At 43.0% G+C, this 25619-nt stretch overlaps 1 protein-coding gene across 1 annotated transcript; it reads left to right on the forward strand.

Annotated features, from left to right (window-relative positions):
* The first annotated feature begins 417 nt into the window (after window positions 1-417).
* LOC120034121 (F-box/LRR-repeat protein 20-like) lies at window positions 418-24559 on the forward strand. The gene is made up of 15 exons (XM_038980561.1): window positions 418-680; window positions 6800-6861; window positions 14463-14517; window positions 14632-14706; window positions 15385-15479; window positions 15622-15690; window positions 15809-15904; window positions 16298-16424; window positions 16965-17039; window positions 17865-17995; window positions 18317-18377; window positions 19328-19372; window positions 19470-19526; window positions 19747-19959; window positions 20120-24559. Exons 1-15 carry the CDS (start codon window positions 639-641, stop codon window positions 20225-20227), a joined length of 1311 nt encoding a protein of 436 aa, XP_038836489.1. The 5' UTR covers window positions 418-638; the 3' UTR covers window positions 20228-24559.
* Window positions 24560-25619: the final 1060 nt, after the last annotated feature.

The raw sequence follows: 25619 nt of genomic DNA on the forward strand, positions 1-25619 counted from the left end.
TACAAAACAAATCGCAGGTAGGTTATGCTCCTGTCCAAAACTAGGCCTCACATGGCTCCAATGACAACTGGACAGCACAATAGCATATACAGTAGGACTACCAATAAACTGCTATTGCATAGTGTCCTCCTTTATATCACAGTTATTTAAGGTTAATGTTTTGATATCCCATAGCCCAATGATGTAGGCAGGGCTTAGGCTAAAGGGAGAAATAGGCTAGGCCTAATTCTATAGAATTCTAAATAATGGCAGAATATTGCCCTGATGAAAAATGCATGTAGGCTATACTTCGTCCAGGGTTATTATCAAATGTCATTATTTGTGTCCATAATAAAGAAGGCTAATGCTAAAAGCAGTGTTCACATATAAAGGGGGGACGGTGGAGGGGAGGGCAAACTAGTGAGCGTTGATATAAGAGTCCGGGTTGTTGGCTGTGGCAGTTGTCGAGAGGTAGGCTATTGCAATTGTGTTACAAACCGAAAAAACGATGAAATCCGCCGTCGCAGCTGCCGAAACAACGGTAGCATGGTAGCTTTGGACTGGGGTTTGCAAGACGAGCGCCGATATCTACACGTTACTGTAATTTTAACACCGAATTACTTATCCCCCTGATCGAGTCGGGTAAACCACCGTCCGAGATGGGGAAGGAGGCTAATGGTGTTTCGCGGAGCCGGTTTGAGGTGAGTTTATAATATAGGAGATTGATAGATGACAATTATTTTTGATTGGTGTTATGGTGTTTGTTAAACTGCGTCCATGGTTGCGCACCGATGCAGCTTCCGCAGTCAATGTTTGGATTAGGGCAAACATGTTGTTTTCAAGTAACGACAACATCTTGATTTCTTCAGTAGCCTACCAGAATGTACAATTATTAAATTGGATTATAGTTTCACAATTTGTTTTATAAAGCATTCACAGGTTTCAAGGCTGATTTTAAAATTGTGGAGTCTATCCGAGCTTTCTCTTTGTGCCGTCAAAACAAAGACAATGGCACAAATACAGACTTTTAGGCTTCACACTGATACGAAGCCCTACATTTCCCATCGTTTTATAAACCTAAAATGTGATCATATTCGGGCCTACTTCATCCTACTGTGTGACTGAGTTATTTCACAGAGTTGGAGAATTGGAATGTTGTCTTTGATCAGCTAGGGTTCTGTTGTGTAGACTCATGGCCGCTGTAGCAGAATCAACCCACAGATGGGCCACGACTCGGCTAGTCCACCACCACACTCTGAATATCAACAGCAAATACAACAATATATATCTGTTTTTTCAAATCATACAGGCTATGATTTCCCTATAGATGTTTACGTTGACAGAAGCCCCATGTGTTTTATGCAAGCGCTCGTTATTCAACGTTGTGGCAAAGTTTTCGTCCCTTTATACGCAGCGGTAAAGAATGCACCAAATGTGAAATATGGCTTTGGATAAATACAGTCTCATTAACAAATGCCGTTCGTGTGTGTTCACACCGTGACATTGGCCTGTCTACCCTGAGCACTCTGTGTTGTTTAATCCTCATTTAGGCGGCGTGGGATTTGTGGTTTTATTTATTTTTAAAGTGCAACAGCTGACGACTCAGAAGATTCAGGCCGTACCGTCTCGCCTGACAAGCTGACATCTGCGCCAGATACACGAGCTGTAGTTTATTGGCCAATAACAATGGACTTTAACGGTTTGGAGAGTAGAATTGAAATTGTGTTGCATTTATAGGCAGGCCTATTCTTAGTCACGCCCCTGTTTTTTTTTTATGGATCAACATATTGCATATTGTCAAGAGGCCTAGTGTTTGTACATTGAAACGCTACAGTTAGAGATAAACAATTTTGTGTTGTGCGTATTTAGTTTCCAAAGGGATGAGGTGTGTTGTCTTCAGCAATTCTTAGTGTGAATCAGTCAGTGAGCTCAGTTCATGTACTGTAACCAAGGCAAGGCAACACATACAAGTCTTGAGCATTTCAAACTGTTTTTCATAGACCAGAGACAAATGTTATAAGAGAATTTTAACCCATTGGCTTTGAATTGTGTCTTGTATTCTGAACATTCTATTTCAACGTTTCTTAGACCACACTGTCAGTTATTTAACTAATAGAAAGTCATTCATATCTAGATTTCATATTCAAATGGTAGAGAAAAGTGAACAATTTGTACATTTAACTTTTAACCAATCATGATGCGAAAGGATCCAATTATTTAAAAACTTCCTAAATAGTATGAGTATGATTGGAGATTCAATCATGATTTAGCCTTATTTCAAACCATTTGATATACAGTGCATTCGGAAAGTGTTCAGACCTCTTGACTTTTCCCACATTTTGTTACGTTACAGCCTTATTCTAAAATGGATGAAGAAAATAAAAAATATCCTCATCAACCTACACACAATACCCAATAATGACAAAGGGAAAATAGGTTTTCAGAAATTTTAGCAAATTTATAAATAAGCAGAAACAAACAGTATTCAGGCCCTTTGCTATGAGACTCGAAATTTAGCTCAGGAGCATCCTGTTTCCATTGATCATCCTTGATGTTTCTACAACTTGATTGGAGTCCACATGTGGTAAATTCAATTGATTGGACATGATTTGGAAAGGCACACACCTGTCTATATAAGGACCCATAGTTGACAGTGCATGTCAGAGCAAAAAGCAAGCCATGAGATAGAAGGAATTGTTCGTAGAGCGCTGAGACAGGATTGTGTCGAGGCACAGATCTGGGGAAGGGTACCAAAACTTTTCGGGAGCATTGAAGGTCTCCAAGAACACGGTGGCCTCCATTCTTAAATGAAAGAAGTGTGGAACCACCAAGATTCTTCCTAGAGCTGGCCGCCCGCCCAAACTGAGCAATCCGGGGAGAAAGGCATTGGTCAGGGAGGTGACCAAGAACCCGATGGTCACTCTGACAGAGCTCCAGAGTTTGTCTGTGGAGATGGGAGAACCTTCCAGAAGGACAACCATCTCTGCAGCACTCCACCAATCAGACCTTTATGGTAGAGTGGACAGATGGAAGCACTCCTCAGTAAAAGGCACATGACAGCCCGCTTGGAGTTTGCCAAAAGGGACCTAAAGGACTCTGACCATGAGGAACAAGATTATCTGGTCTGATGAAACCAAGATTGAACTCTTTGGACTGAATGCCAAGCGTCACATCTGGAGGAAACCTGGTACCATCCCTATGGTGAAGCAAGGTGGTGGCAGCATCATACTGTGGGGATGTTTTTCAGAGGCAGGGACTGAGACTAATCAGGATTGAGGGAAAGATGAACGGCGCAAAGTACAGAAAGATCCTTGATGAAAACCTGCTCCAGAGCCCTCAGGACCTTAGACTGGGGCAAAGGTTCACCTTCCAACAGGATAACTACCTTATTAAGCACACAGCCAACACAACGCAGGAGTGGCTTCGGGACAAGTATCTGAATGTTCTTGAGTGGCCCAGTCAGAGCCCACACTTTAACACGATCGAACATCTCTGGAGAGACCTGAAAAAAGCTGTGCAGCGACGCTCCCCATCCAACTTGACAGAGCTTGAGAGGATCTGCAGAGAAGAATGGGAGAAACTCCCCAAATACAGGTGTGCCAAGCTTGTTGCGTCATACCCAAGAAGACTCAAGGCTGTAATCGCTGCCAAAGGTTCTTCAAGTACTGAGTAAACGATCTGAAAACTTTTTTGCTTTGTCATGGGCTATTGTGTGGAGATTGAGGGGGGAAACAATTTAATCAATTTTTAGAATAAGGCTGTGATGTAACAAAATGTGGAGAAAGTCAAGGGGTCTGAATGCTTTCTGAATGCACTGTACAATAGGATATGTCACATGGAAGAGTATTTCTCACCATTCAAGAAAAGATACTTTGTAATAATGCGTGACATAACATAAACCATAAGGGCAGTTCCACGGTAACGGAATTGCGCTGACTCAGATTCTTCACTTAACAAAAACCATTGATTTCAAAGTTTAACAAGCCTATGCACAAGGAATCCTGTTGAGAGCAATTTACACTGAACATTTCACAATAACACATTTACTGGAAGAACTGTGCAGATGCAAAGTTTGGTAACAGAATTTTGTAAAATCTCCCTGTGTCAACGTTTTCCAGAAACTCTAAACATCTGCTCCAAATGAAGATTCAACAATGTCAGCAGACAGAATGCAATGTCAGCTATGACATGACACATTGTCTTTGAAAAATCTCTTTTGATTATTAAATTACAGCAAGTGAAGTGGATTTACACCCGGTAACGGAATTGCGGTAACAGAATTTCTTCATGGGTCCCTGATCTGTACTACACAGAAATGCATAATTATGGATATGAATGTCATTCTCTTCATAGTGATGTATCCTAAATAGGTACACAAAGGTATAAATATGTCATATCCTCCTCTACATATTTGGGGATTATTATTCTACACACTGGCTATTATTTTAATGAGCTCTGCCCCCAAACAAGACCAAATTTGGTTGGAGCGGACCAAATCAAAACCAATCATAGACCTCTGTTTCACAAGCTTGAACATTCAAAGTACAGTACAGCACAATAGAGCTCAGTGAAGGACAGAACAGTAGAGTTCGGTAGAGTATAGTTTACCATTGTAGCCAATTCAATTGCAGAAAATCACTTACCAATTAGGGGGGGGGGGGGTTTAATCACTTAATAATGAATTAACAAAATGGATATCTGTAAAAACAGTAACTTATTGATAGGTCTACCTTTACTTGTTACTTAAAGATATGTGGGTTTTTGGTACAGGAATTTCAAGGCACAAGGCAATGTTTCTTAAACTTACACGAGGCAAAAAAAAGTTATACAAAATATAACATGTTTATTAGTTGGCAGGGGTCTTTATTTACTTAAGCATTGTTGTGTTTTTATGTATTACTTTAAAAAAAATACTTTTTCTGGTAGATGTTTTCTAAGACCCTTTTCCATCTGTTTACCCAGAAATCAAAGCCTTTATTTATTCTGAAATGTTTAGGATGGATTTTTTTTTAAATGTGTGTATGCCTTAATTTCTCAAAAATATAGTCTTGGGTTTCATTTGACACCAGATTTGATATGCTCCTATGGACTTCACATGTTTGTGCTCATGGGTCCTTTTTACATGGAAATGACCAATAACTACTGTGGCCCAGCAAACAATCATATAATGTTACACCACAAAGGAAAAACAATGTAGCCTATACGCCCCAGACCATGCGCATCTGGTTATTTTGGAAATGGCCGTGGATTATTTGACCTGTTGGGTAGTTCTCTGAAAGGCAAGCTGTCAGAGTGAATTTGCCCCAAAAGCGAAATGCCTGTCCTTTCCTGCTCCCTCAGTGTGAAAGTAAACCGGGAGCATAGGACAGGCTTAATGTACTATTGACTCAGTGTGTCCCCTGAATTTGTATTATAAGTTAACAGAAAAAAAATCATAGATTCACATTCAAAATATACATATATTGGAGGTCAGACTAACAGCAGACTCATGTTGACTTTGTCACAAAGTTGCTCAAGTCTCTACAATGGATGAAGTATATTCCTGTTTATGCTTGATATCTTTGTCATTACATGGAACACCAGTATGGTTCAGCATTACTGCATTTGACAGGTCCTATTCTGACTACAATACTCCTCCATTAATCATTTTTAAAATAATATATGCCATTTAGCAGACCAAAGTTATCCAAAGTGACTTAGGCTGCACTTACACAGACAGGCCAACTAAGATATGTGTTCCACTAATTGGTGTTTTTGACCAATCAGATCTCTTCACGTATCTTTTTCAGAGCTTGTCTGATTGGTCGAAAGACATGAGTGAGAGAAAAAATCAGAATTGGGCTGCTTGTGTAAATGCAGCCTTAGTCATACATTTACATTACATTTACATTTAAGTCATTTAGCAGACGCTCTTATCCAGAGCGACTTACAAATTGGACAAGTCAGTTAAGAACAAATTCTTATTTACAATGACGGCCTAGGAACAGTGGGTTAACTGCCTTGTTCAGGGGCAGAACGACAGATTTGTACCTTGTCAGCTCGGGATTTGAACTTGCAACCTTTCAGTTACTAGACCAACGCTCTAACCACTAGGCTACCCTGCCGCCCCAACAAATCCTTATTTACAATGACGGCCTACCGGGGAACAGCGGGATAACTGCCTTGTTACAGAACGAGAGACTTTTACCTTGTCAGCTCGGGGATTCGAGCCAACAATCTTTCGGTTACTGGCCCAACGCTCTAACCACTAGGCTACCTGCCACCAATGTTGTATGGGTGGCCCCAGGAATCAAAGATGAATGCAAGTGACTTACCCAGTAACTTGGACAAATTTAAGTTTGCTCCTAAATATGGGAACTCTGCAAACTAGAGTAGGAAACTATTTTCCATGACATCATCTTTCAGTGTATCGAGGGACTGAATATCTCATGGATCCTAATTCTCTGTTTGTGGGTGTGTTAAAACACGTCTGCTGTAGTCACTGTTCAGACATTACAACATAAACATAGGAAGCAAGAAAACAGTGAGATGATCAGACAGACAGGAAGGAAGCAAGAGACATTTCACACCGGGTTTGATTAGGAGACAGAAAATGTCTCCCTTCCTCTCAATCTCCACCGCACTCACTGTATCACCCCCTTTCTCCCATCAGGCTTTGACATTGAACCTATCTACTGATGAGACAGTGATCGTTTATCATTGGTTATATGCTGGAGCTTTCATTGGGGTGGGGCAGAGAGAATAGAGGAAGTCTAGGCCAGTCCTGCTGTGAGCGACGGAGCCAGAGGAAGTTAACACGCTCTTCATCTCTTCCTCGCAGATGTTCTCAAACAGCGACGAGGCCGTCATCAATAAGAAGCTGCCCAAGGAGCTGTTGCTGCGGTGAGCGAGGGCTTTCCAATGACTGGGCCGTATGCACACACAGAATATGGCATGCCACATGCTCAACGCCATGAAACATCTTAACCTGCCCAAAACACAGCCGTGTACACTCTGATCCACCTGCTCCACACAACACAGCCACTGACAATTTGGGAGGTTACATCATGACACTTAGCCATGAGCCACCTTAGAAACGAAGGGTCACTATACTGGGGCTCTAGTGGTTTGGTCAACGTCACCGACCAACTGCCATCTGCCACTCTCCCTCATGCGCCCCATCCCACTTGCCCCAATTTCCCCTCCCCCAATGCTAAAACTAATTAAAAACAGATGGTCTGGGCTATAAAACATTCAAATCAATTAAGCAAAACAAAAAAAGTAAAAGCCCTTAAGCAAACAGAAAATGGAGGCCATAACTCAAGACTGGGTCTCACCAGCAGAACGGTCTGGGATAGAGGTGCTGACGGTTGGGGGTCTGCTGAAGGTGCGGGGGCCACAGACTGAGCTCTGATTTACTAGGGCTTTTGGGTTAGGGGCAGGCCTGCCGAGGCCAATTGCAACATACTCATATACTCACCCTATATCACACTGGGCTGCAGAGTGCAATGTGTTACATATGAATCCATCACACATACATACCTATTCTCGAAGGGCATAGATGGCAAGGCAGTATTCCCACCTTGACTTCTTCCACATTTTGTGTTACAACCTGAATTTAAAAATGGGTAACATTTTGATTTTTTTGTTCACTGGCCTACACACAATACCCAATAATGTCAAAGTGGAATTGTTTATGGAAATGTTTACAAATTTAATAAAAATGAAAAGCTGAAATGTCTTGACTCGATAAGTATTCAACCCCTTTGTTATGGCAAGCCTAAATAAGTTCAGGAGTAAAAAATGTCTTCACGAGTGGCGTACATTGCATGGACTGGACTCTGTGTGCAATAATAGTTTTTGAATGACTACCTCATCTCTGTACCCCACACATACCATTATCTGTAAGGTCGAGCAGTGAATTTCAAACACAGATTCAACCACAAAGACCAGAGAGGTTTTCCAATGCCTCGCAAAGAAGGCTACCTATCGGTAGATGGGTAAAGAATTTAAAAAACCAGACATTGAAAATCCATTTGAGTATGGTGAAGTTATTAATTACACATTGGATGCTGTATCAATTCACCCAGTCATTACAAAGATACAGGTGACCTTCCTAACTCAGTTGCCAGAGAGGAAGGAAACTGCTCAGGAATTTCACCATGAGGCCAGTGGTGACTTTAAAACAGTTACAGAGTTTAATGGCTGTGATGGGAGAACTGAGGATGGATCAACAGCGTTGTAGTTACTCCACAATACTAACCTAATTGATAGTGAAAAGAAGGAAGCCTGTACAGAATTCAAATATTTGAAAACAATAATCATGCATCCTGTTTGCAACACTAAAGTAATAATGCAAAAAATGTGGCAAAGCAATTAACTTTTTGTCCGGAATACTGTGTTATTTTTGGGGCCAATACGTTACGGAGTACCACTACATATTTTCAAGCATAGTGGTGGCTGCATCATGTTATGGGTATGCTTGTAATCGTTAAGGTCTGGGGAGTTTTTCAGGATAAAAAAAATAACGGAATGGAGCTAAGCACAGGCAAAATCCTAGATGAATTCACCTTTCTGCAGGACAATAACTTTAAACACAATGCCAAATCTACACAGGAGTTGATTACCAAAAACACAGTTTGACTTAAATCTACTCGAAAATCTATGGCAAGACCTGAAGTTTCACAGCTGCAAATGCTGTAAAAGGTGCTTCAACAAATATTGACTCAGGGGTGTGAATACTTATGTAAATGAGAATTTAATAAATGTTGAGTTCTGGCTGTAACACAATGTGGAAAAAGTCAAGGAGTATGAATACCTTCTGAAGGCACTGGTACACTACATACATACATACAGTTGAAGTCGGAAGTTTACATACACTTAGGTTGGAGTCATTAAAACTTGTTTTTCAACCACTCCACAAATTTCTTGTTAACAAACTATAGTTTTGGCAACTTGGTTAGGACATCTACTTTGTGCATGACACAAGTAATTTTTTTCAACAATTGTTTACAGACATTATTTCACTGTATCACAATTCCAGTGGGTCAGAAGTTGACTGTGCCTTTTAAACAGCTTGTAAAATTCCAGAAAACTATGTCATGGCTTTTTATAAGCTTCTTATAGGCTAATTGACATCATCTGAGTCAATTGGAGCTGTACCTGTAGATGTATTTCAAGGCCTACCTTCAAACTCAATGCCTCTTTGCTTGACATCATGGGAAAATCAAAAGAAATCAGCCAAGACCTCAGAAAATAAATTGTAGACTTCCACAAGTCTGGTTCATCCTTGGGAGCAATTTCCAAATGCCTGAAGGTACCACATTCATCTGTACAAACAATAGTATGCAAGTATAAACACCATGGGACCACGCAGCCGTCATACCGCTCAGGAAGGAGACACGTTCTGTCTCCTAGAGATGAATGTACTTTTGTGCGAAAAGTGCAAATCAATCCCAGAACAACAGCAAAGGACCATGTGAAGATGCTAGAGGAAACAGGTACAAAAGTATCTATATCCACAGTAAAACGAGTCCTATATCGACAACCTGAAAGGCCGCTCAGCAAGGAAGAAGCCACTGCTCCAAAACTGCCATAAAAAAGCCAGACTACGGTTTGCAACTGCACATGGGGACAAAGATCAAACTTTTTGTTTTGGAGATATGTCCTCTGGTCTGATGAAACAAAAATAGAACTGTTTGGCCATAATGACCATCGTTATGTTTGGAGGAAAAAGGGGGATGCTTGCAAGCCAAAGAACACCATCCCAACTGTGAAGCACGGGGGGGGGGGGGGGGGGGCAGCATAATTTTGTGGGGGTGCTTTGCTGCAGGAGGGACTGGTGCACTTCACAAAATAGATGTCATCATGAGGAAGGAAAATTATGTGAATATATTGAAGCAAAATCTCAAGACATCAGTCAGGAAGTTAAAGCTTGGTCGCAAATGGGTCTTCCAAATGGACAATGACCCCAAGCATACTTCCAAAGTTGTGGCAAAATGGCTTAAGGACAACAAAGTCAAGGTATTGGAGTGGCCATCACAAAGCCCTGACCTCAATCCTATAGAAAATTTGTGGGCAGAACTGACAAAGCGTATGTGAGCAAGGAGGCCTACAAACCTGACTCAGTTACACCAGCTCTGTCAGGAGGAATAGGCCAAAATTCACCCAACTTATTGTGGGAAGCTACCTGAAACGTTTGACCCAAGTTAAACAATTTAAAGGCAATTCTACCAAATACTAACTGAGTGTATGTAAACTTCTGAGCCACTGGGAATGTGATGATAGAAATAAAAGCTGAAATAAATCATTCTCGCTACTATTATTCTGACATTTCACATTCTTAAAATAAAGTGGTGAACCTAACTGACCTAAAACAGGGAATTTTTACTAGGATTAAATGTCAGCAATTGTGAAAAAAAACTGAGTTGAAATGTATTTGGCTAAGGTGTATGTTAACTTCCAACTTCAACTGTACATGCAGTACCAGTCAAAAGTTGACACACCTACTCATTCCCAGGGTTTTCTTTATTTTACTATTTTCTACAGTGTAGAATAATAGCGAAGACATCAAAACTATGAAATAACACATATGGAATCATGTAGTAACAAAAAAACTGTTAAAGCTTGTTTTTGTTTATTGTGTTATTGGCTTGTTTATTGTTTATTCCATGTGTAACTCTGTGTTGTTGTCTGTGTCACACTGCTTTGCTTTATCTTGGCCAGGTCGCAGTTGTAAATGAGAACTTGTTCTCAACTAGCCTACCTGGTTAAATAAAGGTGAAAAATAAATAAATAAATAAACAAATCAACATATTTTTGAGATTCTTTAAAGTAGCCACCCTTTGCCTTGACGACAGCTTTGCACACTCTTGGCATTCTCTCAACCAGCTTCATGAGGTAGTCACCTGGAATGCATTTCAATTAACAGGTGTGCCTTGTTAAATTCATTTGTGGAATTTATTTCCTTCTTGATGCATTTGAGCCAATCAGTTGTGTTGTGACAAGGTAGGGGTGGTATACAGAAGATAGCCCTATTTGGTAAAAGACCAAGTCCATTTTATGGCAAGAACAGCTCAAATAAGCAAAGAGAAACGACAGTCCATCATTACTTTAAGACATGAAGGTCAGTCAAAGTGGAACATTTCAAGAACTTTGAAAGTTTCTTAATGTGCAGTCGCAAAAACCATCAAGCGCTATGACGATACTGGCTCTCATTAGGACTGCCACAGGAAAGGAAGACCCGGAGTTACCTCTGCTGCAGAGGATAAGTTCATTAGTTACCAGCCTTAGAAATTGCAGCCCAAATAAATGCTTTTTACAGAGTTCAAATAACAGACAAATCTCAACATCAACTGTTCAGAGGAGACTGCATGAATCAGGCCTTCATGGTTGAATTGCTGCAAAGAAACCACTACTAAAGGACACCAATAATAATAAGAGCCTTCCTTGGGCCAAGAAACACAAGCAAAGGACATTAGACTGGTGGAAATCTGTTCTTTGGTCTGATGAGTCCAAATTTTTGGTTCCAACCGTTGTGTCTTTGTGAGACACGGAGTAGGTGAACGGATGATCTCTGCGTGTATGGTTCCCACCGTGAAGCATGGAGGAGGAGTTGTGTGGGTGCTTTGCTGGTGACACTGCCAGTGATTTATTTACAATTCAAGGCACACTTAACCAGCATGGCTACCACAGCATTCTGCAGCGATACGCCAGCCCATCTGGTTTGCGCTTAGTGGGACTATCATTTATTTCTCAACAGGACAATGACCCACTATATCTCCAGGCTGTGTAAGGGCTATTTGACCAAGAAGGAGAGTGATGTAGTGCTGCATCAGTTGACCTGGCCTCAACCCAATTCGAGATGGTTTGGGATGCGTTGGACCGCAGAATGAAGGAAAAGCAGCCAACAAGTGCTCAGCATATGTGGGAACTCCTTCAAGACTGTTGGAAAAGCATTCCAGGTGAAGCTGGTTGAGAGAAAGCCAAGAGTGTGCAAAACTGTCATCAGGGCAAAGGGTGGCTACTTTGAAGAATCTAAAATAAAAATGTGTTGGTTACTACATGATTCCATATGTGTTATTTCATAGTTTATGTCTTCACTATTGTTCTACAATGTAGAAAATAGTAAAAAATAAAGAAGAAACCTTGAATGAGTAGGTGTGTCCAAACTTTTGACTGGTATTGTACACACACACTGAGTATACCAATCATTAGGAACACCTTCTTAATATTTAGTTGCACCCCCCTTTTCGCCCTCAGAACAACCTCAATTCGTCGGGGCATGGACTCTACAGTCGTGGCCAAAAGTTTTGAGAATGACACAAATATTAATTTTCAAAGTCTGCTGTCTTTAGATATTTTTGTCAGATGTTACTATGAAATACTGAAGTATAATTACAAGCATTTCATAATTGTCAAAGGCTTTTTTTGACAATTACATGAAGTTGATGCAAAGAGTTCAAATTTGCAGTGTTGACCCTTATTTTTCAAGACCTCTGCAATCTGCCCTGGCATGCTGTCAATTAACTTCTGGGCAACATCCTGCCTGATTGCAGCCCATTCTTGCATAATCAATGCTTGGAATTTGTCCGAATTTGTGGGTTTTTGTTTGTCCACCTGCCTCTTGAGGATTGACCACAAGTTCTCAATGGGATTAAGGTCTGGGGAGTTTCCTGGCCATGGACCCAAAATATCGATGTTTTGTTCCCTGAGCCACTTAGTTATCAGTTTTGCCTTATGACAAGGTGCTCCATCATGCTGGAAAAGGCCTTGTTCGTCACCAAACTATTCCTGGATGGTTGGGAGAAGTTGCTTTCGGAGGATGTGTTGGTACTATTCTTTATTCATGGCTGTGTTCTTAGGCAAAATTGCGAATGAGCCCACTCCCTTGGCTGAGAAGCAACCCCACACATGAACGGTCTCAGGACTGATGGTAGCGCTCACCTTGTCTTCTCCAGACAAGCTTGTTTCCAGATGCCCAAAACAATCGGGAAAGGGATTCATCCGAGAAAATTACTTTACCCCAGTCCTCAGCAGTCCAATCCCTGTACCTTTTGCAGAATATCAGTCTGTCCCTGATGTTTTTGCTGGAGAGAAGTGGCTTCTTTGCTGCTCTTCTTGACACCAGGCCATCCTCCAAAAGTCTTCGTCTCACTGTGCGTGCAGATGCACTCACACCTGCCTGCTGCCATTCCTGAGCAAGCTCTGTACTGGTGGTGCCCCGATCCCGCAGCTGAATCAACTTTAGGAGACGGTCCTGGCGCTTGCTGGACTTTCTTGGGCGCCCTGAAGCTTTCTTCACAACAATTGAACCGCTCTCCTTGAAGTTCTTGATGATGCGATAAATGGTTGATTTTAAGTGCAATCTTACTGGCAGCAATATCCTTGCCTGTGAAGCCCTTTTTGTGCAAAGCAATGATGACTGCACATGTTTCCTTGCAGGTAACCATGATTGACAGAGGAAGAACAATGATTCCAAGCACCACCCTCCTTTTGAAGCTTCCAGTCTGTCATTCGAACTCAATCAGCATGACAGGGTGATCTCCAGCCTTGTCCTCGTCAACACTCACACCTGTGTTAACGAGAGAATCACTGACATGATGTCAGCTGGTCCTTTTGTGGCAGGGCTGAAATGCAGTGGAAATGTTTTTTGGGGATTCAGTTCATTTGCATGGCAAAGAGGGACTTTGCAATTAATTGCAATTCATCTGATCACTCTTCATAACATTCTGGAGTATATGCAAATTGCCATCATACAAACTGAGGCAGCAGACTGTGAAAATTAATATTTGTGTCATTCTCAAAACTTTTGGCCACGACTGTACAAGGTGTCGAAAGCGTTCCACAGAGATGCTGGCCCATGTATGACTCCAGTACACAGTTGTCAAGTTGGCTGGATGCCCTTTGGGTGGTGGACCATTGTTGATACACACAGGAAACTGTTGAGCGTGAAAAACCCAGCAGCATTACAGTTCTCGACACAAACCGGTGCTCCTGGCACCTACTGCCATACTCTGTTCAAAGGCACCTACCTTTTTTGTCTTGCCCATACACCCTCTGAATGGCACACATTCTCAGTTGTCTCAAATCCTTCTTTTAACCTGTCTCCTCCCCTTCATCTACACTGATTTGAAGTGGCTTTAACGAGTGACAAATGAGGGATCATAGCTTTCACCTGGATTCACATGGTCAGTCTGTCATGGAAAGAGGTGTTTTGAACGTTTTGTGTGTTAATGCCCCACCACACAATCTCGCTCTGCAAAAGTAAACATTTATCTAGCCTTCAAACACTATAACCATAGTAGAGTTAACATAAATTCACCCACACAATAACACAATCATAAGTGTCATGCTCATCAAACATAAAGTGGCATACATAGCAGAGTTCTAAGTGTAATTTATAGGGTCGAACAGGGATTCTGGGTAGAGCCTTGTATACATAGAGGGCTCTGGTTCTGATTCTGGGTACCAGGGGTTCTGAACCATCCCTGTCTGTGTTCCAGAATCTTCTCCTTTCTGGATGTGGTGACACTCTGTCGCTGTGCCCAGGTCTCACGGGTGAGTTTGTGTTTCTGAAGTGTGTATTTGGTTCAGTGTGAGTGTATGTGTAATTGTGTGTTGGACAGAATAGTGAAACGAGTGAAGTTGACCATGTGCCCCTCTCTCCCTCAGTCGTGGAATGTGCTCGCTCTGGACGGCAGTAATTGGCAGAGGATTGACCTTTTCGACTTTCAGAGAGATATCGAGGTCAGGAAGTCTCGCATAAACCTTCTTTTTCCTCACCTCTTCTCTCTCCTCTCCAATTCATCCTCACCTGCCATTGATTTTGTTTTGTTTTGTCTGTCTTGCCATCTTTATATGGAAACAAAGTGGACATGCATGGCTTTGACCTTATAAACACAAACAACATTGACATTAAACCCACATACCGTGATTATCTAAGATTGAATTCAGGACCTTAGCAGTTGGTTGTCTACCAAAGGAAAGTTTGAATTGACTACTATTGATGTTGTGCGTTCACCACAATCAATGCCATGTACTGTATGTCAATCTATTGACCTTGTCACTGTATGGATGACCACAGATGACCATTTAAAGGCATTTGAAGGGTATGACTGATGTATTCACACGTGACAAGTTTAGTACATTGCCATAGTCAACGATGAATGGCCTGAACGCCAGGTCAAGTATAATCATGTCTGCCAGACGTGAGTGCAATATTAAGACAGACACTCAACAGGCTCTGTGAAATTGGTTCAAGTTAAGCAGTCAGTGTTTACAAAGATGGTTGAGTTTTGCCTAAACAGGCAGACTCCTACCCTATGCTCCTGCTACATGTATTTTTGCATGTATGTGAAAGTGAAGATGATCTGGGGATGAATCTATGTTTTATGAGAGGTATTTGCTTGTGTCCGTGTGTTGCAGGGGCGAGTGGTGGAGAACATCTCGAAACGATGTGGGGGATTCCTGAGGAAGTTGAGTCTAAGGGGCTGTCTGGGGGTGGGGGACAGCGCTCTGAGGTGAGGACTGACTGGGAATCTGGCCTAGACTGGGCACTCTTGGCACTGAGGAGGGTGAGGGGAGGAGATTGATTGTGGGAGCTGGAGGGCAAGTACACACACTCCAGTGCAAATATGTCTGTTCCTGTTTGTTTTTCAACAGAACCTTCTCCCAGAACTGCAGAAATATCGAGCTGCTTAGTTTGAATGGCTGCACCAAGATTACTGACAGGTATTTGCAGACATTTATGCCTTTATTATGTTTGTCTAGTATAATGATGTTTTGCTAATGTACTCAAGTGTTACATAATTATATATGTAAGGCTCGTGTCTCTTTCTCTCCCATGCAGCACATGTAACAGCCTCAGTAAGTTTTGTCCCAAGCTCAAGCACTTGGACCTCGCCTCCTGTACCTCAATCACCAACCTGTCACTCAAAGCACTCAGGTGAGGGGTCTCTCTTTCTCCCTCTCTCGTGCACACACACTCATACTGTCAGCATTCCTGGAAAAACCTTGTCACTCACCTTTTGGTGATTTGATTGTAGTCATCCCTCTTCATGACAGTTTGTTGACTCTAGGACTAATATAAGCCATTCCAAATATCCTGGGACTTTTTTTGAGATACAAGGTTTTTCCAGGACTCCGACAATACTCACTCTCACACACACACACCGGGGAGTCTCCTCAGCAGATGGTTGCATCTGTTGTACAAGCGTAGGGTGAACAGGTAATTCCGTTATTCAGGGGATGTGCATAAATATGGGGCACATTTGTTGTTGTTTTGCTGGCTTTTTATCTAATATCTGTGTCGGGGTCTGACCCATTTCTTCCCCTGCAGTGAGGGCTGTCCTCAGCTAGAGCAGCTTAACATCTCGTGGTGTGACCAGGTGACTAAGGATGGCATCCAGGCCTTGGTACGATGCTGTCCCGGACTCAAAGGCCTTTTCCTCAAGGGCTGCACACAGGTAGGGCCAGGGCAAGGCAACAAAGGGGTCGGCTAGAGATGGGACCATTAAAAAGCACAAGGTCGCTACCTCGGTCTAAGAAAGGTGCATTAACAGAAGAAGAGACTGGATATGTGAGAGGTATTCAGACACCCTTGGAGGTGAAATGAACAAACGGATCGCATACGGTTAGTATTGTAGCTAGGAGGATGAGGCGTTAAGATATAGGTAGACTGAAGGGCTGACTGAGGGGAGAGGGGCTTAGCTAGTCTAGATATGAGACCAGGGCTAATGTTTGTATTGCACGGAGTGTGATGGGGATGGTAGATCCAAACAGCAGGTAGGACATTTAGTTGCAGAAGGGGGTTAGCTAGCTACCTCATTGGTGGGGTTACCTTGGTGCACTGCTAATGGGATTTCAAATGACTCTCTCTCTCTGTCTCTCTCTCTGTCTCTCTCTCTGTCTCTCTCTCTGTCTCTCTCTGCCTCTCTCTCTCTCTCGCTCTCGCTCTCTCTCGCTCTCTCTCTCTCTCCTTCTTTCCGTCTCCACCTATTAACTAGTTGGAGGATGAAGCACTGAAGCACATTGGTGCACACTGTCCAGAGCTGGTCACTCTCAACTTACAGACGTGTTCGGTAAGCAAGCGCCTCTTTCAGTGTTTAGGTCACATAACAGCACAACCTGCTGGTCACAGCTCCAAAATAAAGTGAGTGTCTTACTTGATATTTCAGCACCCATCATGTTTGGGGCTGAATGCTTTGTTGTGGTGAGTTGGGGACTTGTAACTCCTGAATAGGTTTGTCATTGAGAAATTATGAATCTCTAATAGCTGTTGTGGCCATCCATATGGAAGGTAGATGAGTCATGTCCTGCCTCTCTGCTGTTTCTTTTGTGGATTTTTTTGTGTACAAGGCTGCTCAGTCAGTCTGCATCCTGCCCTGCAGTAGAGGGACTGGTGTGGACTGAGGCCTGCCCTGCCATCTAACCTACATAATGAATAGCGTGTGAAATCCACCCAGACAACACATTTGTTTCTCTGGCATCCTCTTTATCTGTCTCCAAATTCCCTTCCTGTTATGTCTACACCCCAAATGCCTCTCTCCCTCCCTCCCTCTTTCCTTCCTTGTCTCCTTCTCAATGTCTCCCATCTTTCAGCAGCTCCCTCATCTTTTGCCAGACTCACCTCTTTATTGTCCTCCCTCTCTTTTTACACCTGTGCTTTCTCTGTGTGGCTCCCCCTTGTAACTTTCTGCAATCTTGTAAGATCAGAACTATAGAGGGAAAAGAGATGAAAATATATCACAAAACAAGATATGCTTCTCATTCACCGTTCTGAGGTGGATATTCATAGCCTACGGCATCAGTTATGGTAATATTATGTTAATTTTGATAATGGTGTTATAGCTGTTTGATGCCGTGGAAGATCTGCTAGTTACCCGTGCCTGTTTCCCTCTGAGCAGCAGATCACAGACGAAGGTCTCATTACTATATGCCGGGGCTGTCACCATCTGCAGTCGCTGTGTGTCTCAGGTTGTGCCAACATCACAGACGCCATCCTCCACGCCTTGGGACTGAACTGCCCGCGCCTCAGGTTGGTACTCCCTCTGCTCCTATTCTACCTCCTCACCCGAACCTTGCTCCAACCCCTCCACACTGGTCTCAGGTGTGTCCCCCCCACCAAGCCCACCTCATCCAACCCACATGCACGCTACCTCCACCCATCCCTGCTTCTAACCCCTGTTCACTCCAAATACCACCAGAAACTTCATACAACCCTTCATACATTAACGACTCAAATACACCCCGCACTCCTTTCTGGTTAGTGCCCAAGTTAACCCATCTTGTATTTCCTCAGACATGTCAATACATAGCAGTTCCCCCGACCATAACAGTATGTCCTGTCTCCTTTCAGAATATTAGAGGTGGCTCGCTGCTCTCAGCTCACAGATGTGGGCTTCACTACACTAGCAAGGGTGAGTGTGGAAACTGACGCAGGTCACACACGCCTCTGACATACACTACCGTTCAAAAGGTCACCTAGAAATGTCCTTGTTTTTTAAAAGAAAAGCTTATTTTTTTGTCCATTTTAAAATAACATCAAATTGATCAGAAATACAGTGTAGACATTGTTAATGTTGTAAATGACTATTGTAGCTGGAAACTGCAGATTTTTTTATGGAATATCTACATAGGCGTACAGAGGCCCATTATCAGCAACCATCACTCCTGTGTTCCAATGGCACGTTGTGTTAGCTAATCCAAGTTGATCATTTTAAAAGACTAATTGATCATTAGAAAACCCTTTTGCAATCATGTTAGCACAGCTGGAAACTGTTGTTCTGATTAAAGAAGCAATAAAACTGGCCTTCTTTAGACTAGTTGAGTATCTGGAGCGTCAGCATTTGTGGGTTCGATTACAGGCTCAAAATGGCCAGAAAGAAATAACTTACTTCTGAAACTCGTCAGTCTATTCTTATTCTGAGAAATGAAGGCTATTCCATGTGAGAATTTGCCAAAAAAACTGAAGATCTCGTACAACGCTGTGTACTACTCCCTTCACAGAACAGCGCAAACTGTCTCTAAGCAGAATAGAAAGAGTGGGAGGCCCCAGTGCACAACTGAGCAAGAGGACAAGTACATTAGTGTCTAGTTTGAGAAACAAGATGCCTCACAAGTCCTCAACTGGCAGCTTCATTAAATAGTACCCGCAAATCACCAGTGTCAACGTCAACAGTGAAGAGGCAACTCCGGGATGCTGGCCTTGTGTCTGTGTTCTTTTGCCCATCTTAATCTTTTCTCTTTATTGGCCAGTCTGAGATATGGCTTTTTCTTTGTAACTCTACCTAGAAGGCCAGCAAACCTTTGAACGATAGTGTATATGTGTTGTCTTACTGTTAATTTATTTATTTATTTTTTCTGGCAGAATTGTCATGAGCTGGAAAAGATGGACCTGGAAGAGTGTGTGCAGGTGAGCAAGCCTGCGCAACACGCACATTCCCACACACACCAACATACACTATAGCACCATCCACCAGAAGGATACGTTTGTTTATGTCTCTCCCCAGATCACGGACGGCACACTTATCCAGTTGTCCATCCACTGCCCTCGTCTGCAAGTTCTGGTGAGCACTAGCTAATGGCTTCTATCCTAGGAGCTTGTCTCAAACATGCTTTGTTCAATCTAAGGAACGTCTTGAAATTCTATGAAATACATTTCAGAAGAACTTGTTTCTTAGATAATCCACAGTCTCATGGTGTTAATAACAAAAGACACCCAGTGTGTCGGGTGGCAGTAGTATTGCTGTTCTAAACTGTTCCCTTGTTGTGGTCTCTCTCTCTCAGAGCCTGTCTCACTGTGAGCTGATTACTGACGATGGCATCAGACATCTGGGCAGCGGGCCTTGTGCCCACGACCGGCTGGAGGTGATCGAGCTGGACAACTGCCCCCTGATCACAGACGCCTCGCTGGAGCACCTGAAGACCTGCCACAGCCTGGACCGCATCGAGCTCTACGACTGCCAGCAGATCACCCGCGCAGGCATTAAGAGACTAAGGGTAGGCACTGGTGCTACAGCGTACATTGCTGCTTATGCGTTGTGCACAGACACCCAGACTCGCATAGATTACAGGAGATGAATGAACATTTCTTAGATGCGGTTGTATAGACCCTTACACCAACACTTGTCTTTTTATCTCTTTCTCTCCTCCTCTCCAGACCCATCTACCTAACATCAAAGTGCACGCGTATTTCGCCCCCGTCACCCCACCCCCCTCGGTCGGGGGTAGTCGCCAGAGATTCTGTCGTTGCTGTATCCTGCTATGATGTGAAGATTGCCCCACCCCCCCTCAGCCCAACATCTGCCCCTCCACCCAACCTGGCTCGGCCTGGTCCGATCCGGCCTCCGGGTATACATGCTGGTGTGTCCCCCCCGATTGGAGCCGCAGAGAGAGGGAGAGAGCCCAACCACCACAGGGTCTGGGAAGAACCTTCCCAACGAAGTTCCCAAACCCACTCACAACAGCCTTTGTCAAACACACAAATAAACACACCCACACACACACATCACCACAGATGAGCGTCAGTACATTCCCTGCTGTCCCCAGGCCCATGTTCTAAAGACCACCCAGCATTACAGGGAGGATTACATAATAGAACCACTGCTGTTTACAGATTAGGCTCCTGATACACTGTATGGACTACATGAAGCTAGGGCTCACTGGATACAAGGTTCCCTATGGACTAGTAAGACCTTTTACTGAAGGATCAGGAAGATAGGTTTGGATCAGAAACTCACATCCAATGTGTGTCTGAGTGTTGGGAGGATAACCAGAAACATGGCTAGAGCTACTATGAGGATATTGGTTTGGTAGGAATGCCCTCGGGAATCTTTCAATGACTGACAAGCTACCTCTAGACATAACTGCACTTCAATGTGAGTAGCTCTTTGTTAGCCTCTGGTTCCATACTGCCCACTCCAAACCTATAGCTAGGCCAGTTTTTATTTTTATTTTTTCATTTTTTTTATTAGTAAAGACCGGTTTCCATTGGCACTTTGAAGTCAAGCCAGGTTGGGCTGGCCTTGGTGGGCTAGCTGAAATTGCGTTTCCGCTGCCTCCAAATAGAATAAATGATGTCATGTTGCTAGGTAGCCAATATGTGACTGCAGCTGGCTTCGCTAATGTTGCTAACTGGCAAAATGTTGACGAATTTAAATTCACCCTCACAATGCTTTAACTAACTTTAACCCATACTCTAGCCATACTCAGAGCAATGCATTTAGCTTGCTAACTAGCTAAACGGTTAGCGTCGCAATTGGCTAGCTAGCTAACCAAGCAAACCAGACAACCGGTTTAATATGATGTAACTACGACCTGGCCAGCTACAACTCCTGCTAGCTCACGTTAGCTAGCTACAGTAGCTTGTTTTAACTCTGAAATGCTAGCTAATAATGGTAGCTAGCATTTTAGGGCTGACGGTTGTCATAAAGGTTTGTGTAGTGCAAAAATGTATGGATCCAGCTGTGGTGGTAATTCGTGTCATGTCTGACTACTGCAGTACTGCTTGTCCATGTGCTAGCTATCAGCGCACACACCCAGATGAGCTAGCTAAACGTTGGCAGCATCCAGCAGTGATTTTAAGTTTTTACATTTTTTTTAACTGCGTTACCAGCCCGACCAGTTGTGAAACTGGGCTGGGCTGGCTCGAATTTGGGAATTCCATTCGAACCAGCTCTAATTTGGCCCTAATTTTAAGTGCTAATGGAAAAGGGTGCCTTCCTGGTGTCTTCTACAGCCATTAAACTGCCCCCCACCACACACAAAAACATAGTGTAGATACAGTGGGTAGTAGTTCTTATCTAGACTCAAAGTAGCTACAGCTTAGTGCAGGCCTGCTAGGAGATATGCTGAGTTTATACAGCAAAATGATGACAGAGTCTCTATGACTCACCTAATAGTTTACTGCCACATGACTACACACACTTGAACATGCGCACACACACACACACACACACACACACACACACACACACACACACACACACACACACACACACACACACACACACACACACAGCTCAATACCCTTTCCCCCTTCCCCTTTCTCTGTTACAATCAGAAGCTTCATTGTACAAAAAAAGAAGAGAAAGGTGAATATTTTTCTAAAAAGGACACCAATTGAGACTTACACGTGAGGACTTGAGAAGATGCCAAATGTTGCATGTAACAATTCTAGTTTTTTAAATGTAATATATGTAAGTACTGTGGAAATCCAGCCCCGCAGCCAGCTAAACCACACCACAGACCATGGTGTGAAGGAGAGATTTACATCAATGGGTCTCGCACTATGAACTATGTTAAGCCAAACACGTACTATACACACACAGGCGTGTTTTAGTGTGTGTGTGTGTGTGAGAGAGAATGTTCCGGGGCTATGGGGAGTAGTTTGGACAGTGAACCATTTTTGGAGACAAACCAGGCCCCTGCAAGCTAGTCTTAACAACAACAAAATATAGAATAGAGACACAAACGCATAAAAAAGATTGATGTCACTGCGAGTTTGTAACGCCAGACAGACCAGGAGGACGGAAAGAAAAAACCAACCGAAAACAAAGTATCTGTATTTTTATTTTGTTGCTTTTAGTCTTTTTTTCCCTTGGTGATGAACATTCTTGAGGAATGCGAGCTGGCGAACCACACATGGGTAGGGAGAGAGATGCCCAGTGTTGCTAGCGGGCACCGGGATCTGGTCAGTGACAGTGATGCCCTTCAACTCCCATGAGGCCTTGCAGGGGAGAGGGTGCCATTGGAGTTGACCCTGCCACCAGCGCAACGCCCCCTCTTTCTGCCTGGAACCAGTGACATGAGAGGAGGAGGGGCCGCTGGGATTGGATAGGAACAAGGAAGTTGTTTAGAATCTTGACCTGGAGTGAGCTTGAGCGCACAACACTGGCCTGCTGACAGATGTTGTAGTGCAGGGGTATGTGTCCCAAAACGCCACTACTACCACCTTATGAAAAGACTTTGACCCCTGTTCATGAGTATCAAAGCCTTTCATCTGGATCCTTCCTCCTCTCCCACACTTTAACCTTCTCTGTTTTCTGTCTCTCCTCTTCGATTCTCTCTGTTCTGTTTTTCTTTTTGGAGTTTAGTCTTTTTTTTTAGCCTTTTTCTGTTCAAGTTGGTGACTTCTACATCTCGTTCTCACCCCTCCCCACTCTCTTTTCGGTTTGGTGTGTTTTGGGTTGGGGCTGTTTTTGTTTTGCATTCAGACATGAGTTCAGTGTTTTCCCAAGTTAAGTTTGAGCCCTCTTGCAGTCCTTGGTTTTGGTCTTATGCGGTTTGTGTTCTAATACGAGTTCTTGTTACCTAATGTCCAGAGTGTAGCCTTTGTACAGGGGGAAGGGTTGGACACAGTGCAATTTGTAAAATAAGTTAATGATGAGTCGGTGAGGATGAGCCGGTGTCCATTGTATGTATAATGGATGTTATACAACATATTGAATGTGTTTCCATGAAGGCGTTGTCTGGGAACGTGGGGGGGTTAGGGCCTAGGTTGTGTGCTGATGTAGCAGAAACAGATTCCTCTCCTGATGTGCTTTCCCTTTACTTGTTATGCCTTGCTTTGGGGATCCCCTAACACCATGATGCAGCCCAGCCGACTGTAGAAACAAAACAGAGTTGGTACGCCCAATATAAATGTTTTAATGTTCTCTAAAAATGCATATTTCCTTCTAAGATTCAAACAAACCAACAGGCAAAACATTTAATTATGATTATTTTCTATTTTGTGATTTGTCAGCCAGGGGTAGAAGTAGGAGGGGGATAATGCAAACTGAGATTAATCTAGTCTGATCTGTTTTGTTGAATGTGGGTTTATTGGGGATTAGAGAACATCCAGCAGCCAAGATGGCAGAGATGCATAATGTACTCTCGTACTACTCACCCTCTGGCTAGGTGCAACTGTGCTTCCACTGCTCTGTACGGTCTGGAGTTACTGGAAGGAAAGTCATGGTGAAGCCTGGATCCATAACACCTGTTTGCCCTCTTCACACATAGTTGCTGAGTCACAGGCACCACTTCTACTCGCTTAGTCATACACAGACACACTGAGACACACACGGTACGCACTGACCATTTGCACTGCCATGGTCCTCTCTGAATCATAACTCAGTTGAGAGCGAAGGTATGCAGAGTAGACATGCAAGCCTACACATACACACTATTGACAGCACAGACAACAGGCAAATTCAGACTCAAGCGGTACCTTTAGAATTTATTCAGTATACAAACACATGAGAACATGTCCATACCGGGTTCTCATAAACTACACAAACTACCCTGAAGAATGTCAAGATGAAACACATGCAAAACAATTATACTGCTTCATTCCACTTTTTTTACAGCAGTTTACATGAAAGATGACAGATTACTGAATTCTGGATCGGTCCACTCAGTCCCTATGACTAGACTGTGTGTTGGAGGGGGTAGGGGAGGACAGCTGGCTGCGTGAACAAGATGGTGGATCTGAAGTGTGTCCTTGGTAGTTTGACACCTGGGGATTACTTTACTTTTTCTTTTTTTTTACACAATGACTGTAGTTCATATAAATTAATGTAAATCTTTTTTGTCTTTTTTTTTTGTCTTTTTTTTTTTTTACAATTAACTGATTATAAATGAATATGTATGTATGAATAAATATATAACTATATATTATTAAGATTTGCCTGTTATTTCTGTAATTGCAGTATGTTGAAGTGTTAATTAATTTTGCTCTGAAATTTTTCCTGGCCTGACTAGGCAAAACTCTTGGCCCCAGTTATAGACTATATATAGGGACCAGAGTTTTTCCTGGTCAGGTAGTCTCCACTATATTATAATAGTCCTACATGTTTTCCTGTTACTGTATGTAATGCATGTTGTCCTAACCTTAGCATAACACTAGAGGGCAGCAATAAGCTACTTTCCAAAAAAAGTCTGAGAAACCCAACCCTGAGGACTGTGCAGGGTTGTAAGAAGCAGACTGGAACTATGTTACGAGTAGTTAAATGCTCTTTTACTTAATTGATCCACTTTGTAGCAAAACTTAATTCAAACATGTATGTAACCCAAGTCTCCATACTAATGGTGTGTGGGTATCTGATGTCATTGACAAAATCACCGAGAATGATCCTGTTCATTCATATCTGCCCCATTGGGAGTAACCACACTTCTACCCGTCCTACAGTGCCATGACGACCAGCGACTTAGCTTGTGATGTTGTTGGGCTCATAGTGCCACATGGGAGCCATTTTGGCTCCAGTTGTCCCCCTGCTGCTGGAGATATTGTGTTCCTCCTTCTCCTTCCCTCTGGCATGGAGTGGCTTGTTTTTGCCTCCTATCTTGTCATTGGGGGGACCTTATTTTTCGCTGGCTTACAGACACCTGGGGTATTAGTCTGCGAGTGCACAGCAGAGCAGGCAGATTGACAATCGTATGAATGTTCATTGACGGTGTATTTTACTCCACACAAAGCAATGGACTAATAAGAATGCTGTGTCCTATGGCTAAGTTTGTAGTCAAGACTCACACTCGGGTAATTGGTCACACTGGGTGCCATTCAGCATAATGACATTATACACACTCTTTAGAGACTAATGTGGCATATGCTTAGATATGACGCATGTGGCAGTCGACAAACGATGCGCACACACATGCCTCCCCTAAACACACATGCA

Source organism: Salvelinus namaycush, chromosome 41 (assembly GCF_016432855.1).
Source record: "Salvelinus namaycush isolate Seneca chromosome 41, SaNama_1.0, whole genome shotgun sequence".
Lineage (NCBI taxonomy): Eukaryota > Metazoa > Chordata > Actinopteri > Salmoniformes > Salmonidae > Salvelinus > Salvelinus namaycush.

Bases quoted from the DNA above. Each gene is read 5' to 3' on its own strand.
- LOC120034121 (XM_038980561.1), top strand. From the start codon at position 639: ATGGGGAAGGAGGCTAATGGTGTTTCGCGGAGCCGGTTTGAG. The intron at 18,378-19,327 runs GTGAGTGTGGAA...TTTTTCTGGCAG, and splicing joins GCTTCACTACACTAGCAAGG to AATTGTCATGAGCTGGAAAA. The intron at 19,373-19,469 runs GTGAGCAAGCCT...GTCTCTCCCCAG, and splicing joins ACCTGGAAGAGTGTGTGCAG to ATCACGGACGGCACACTTAT.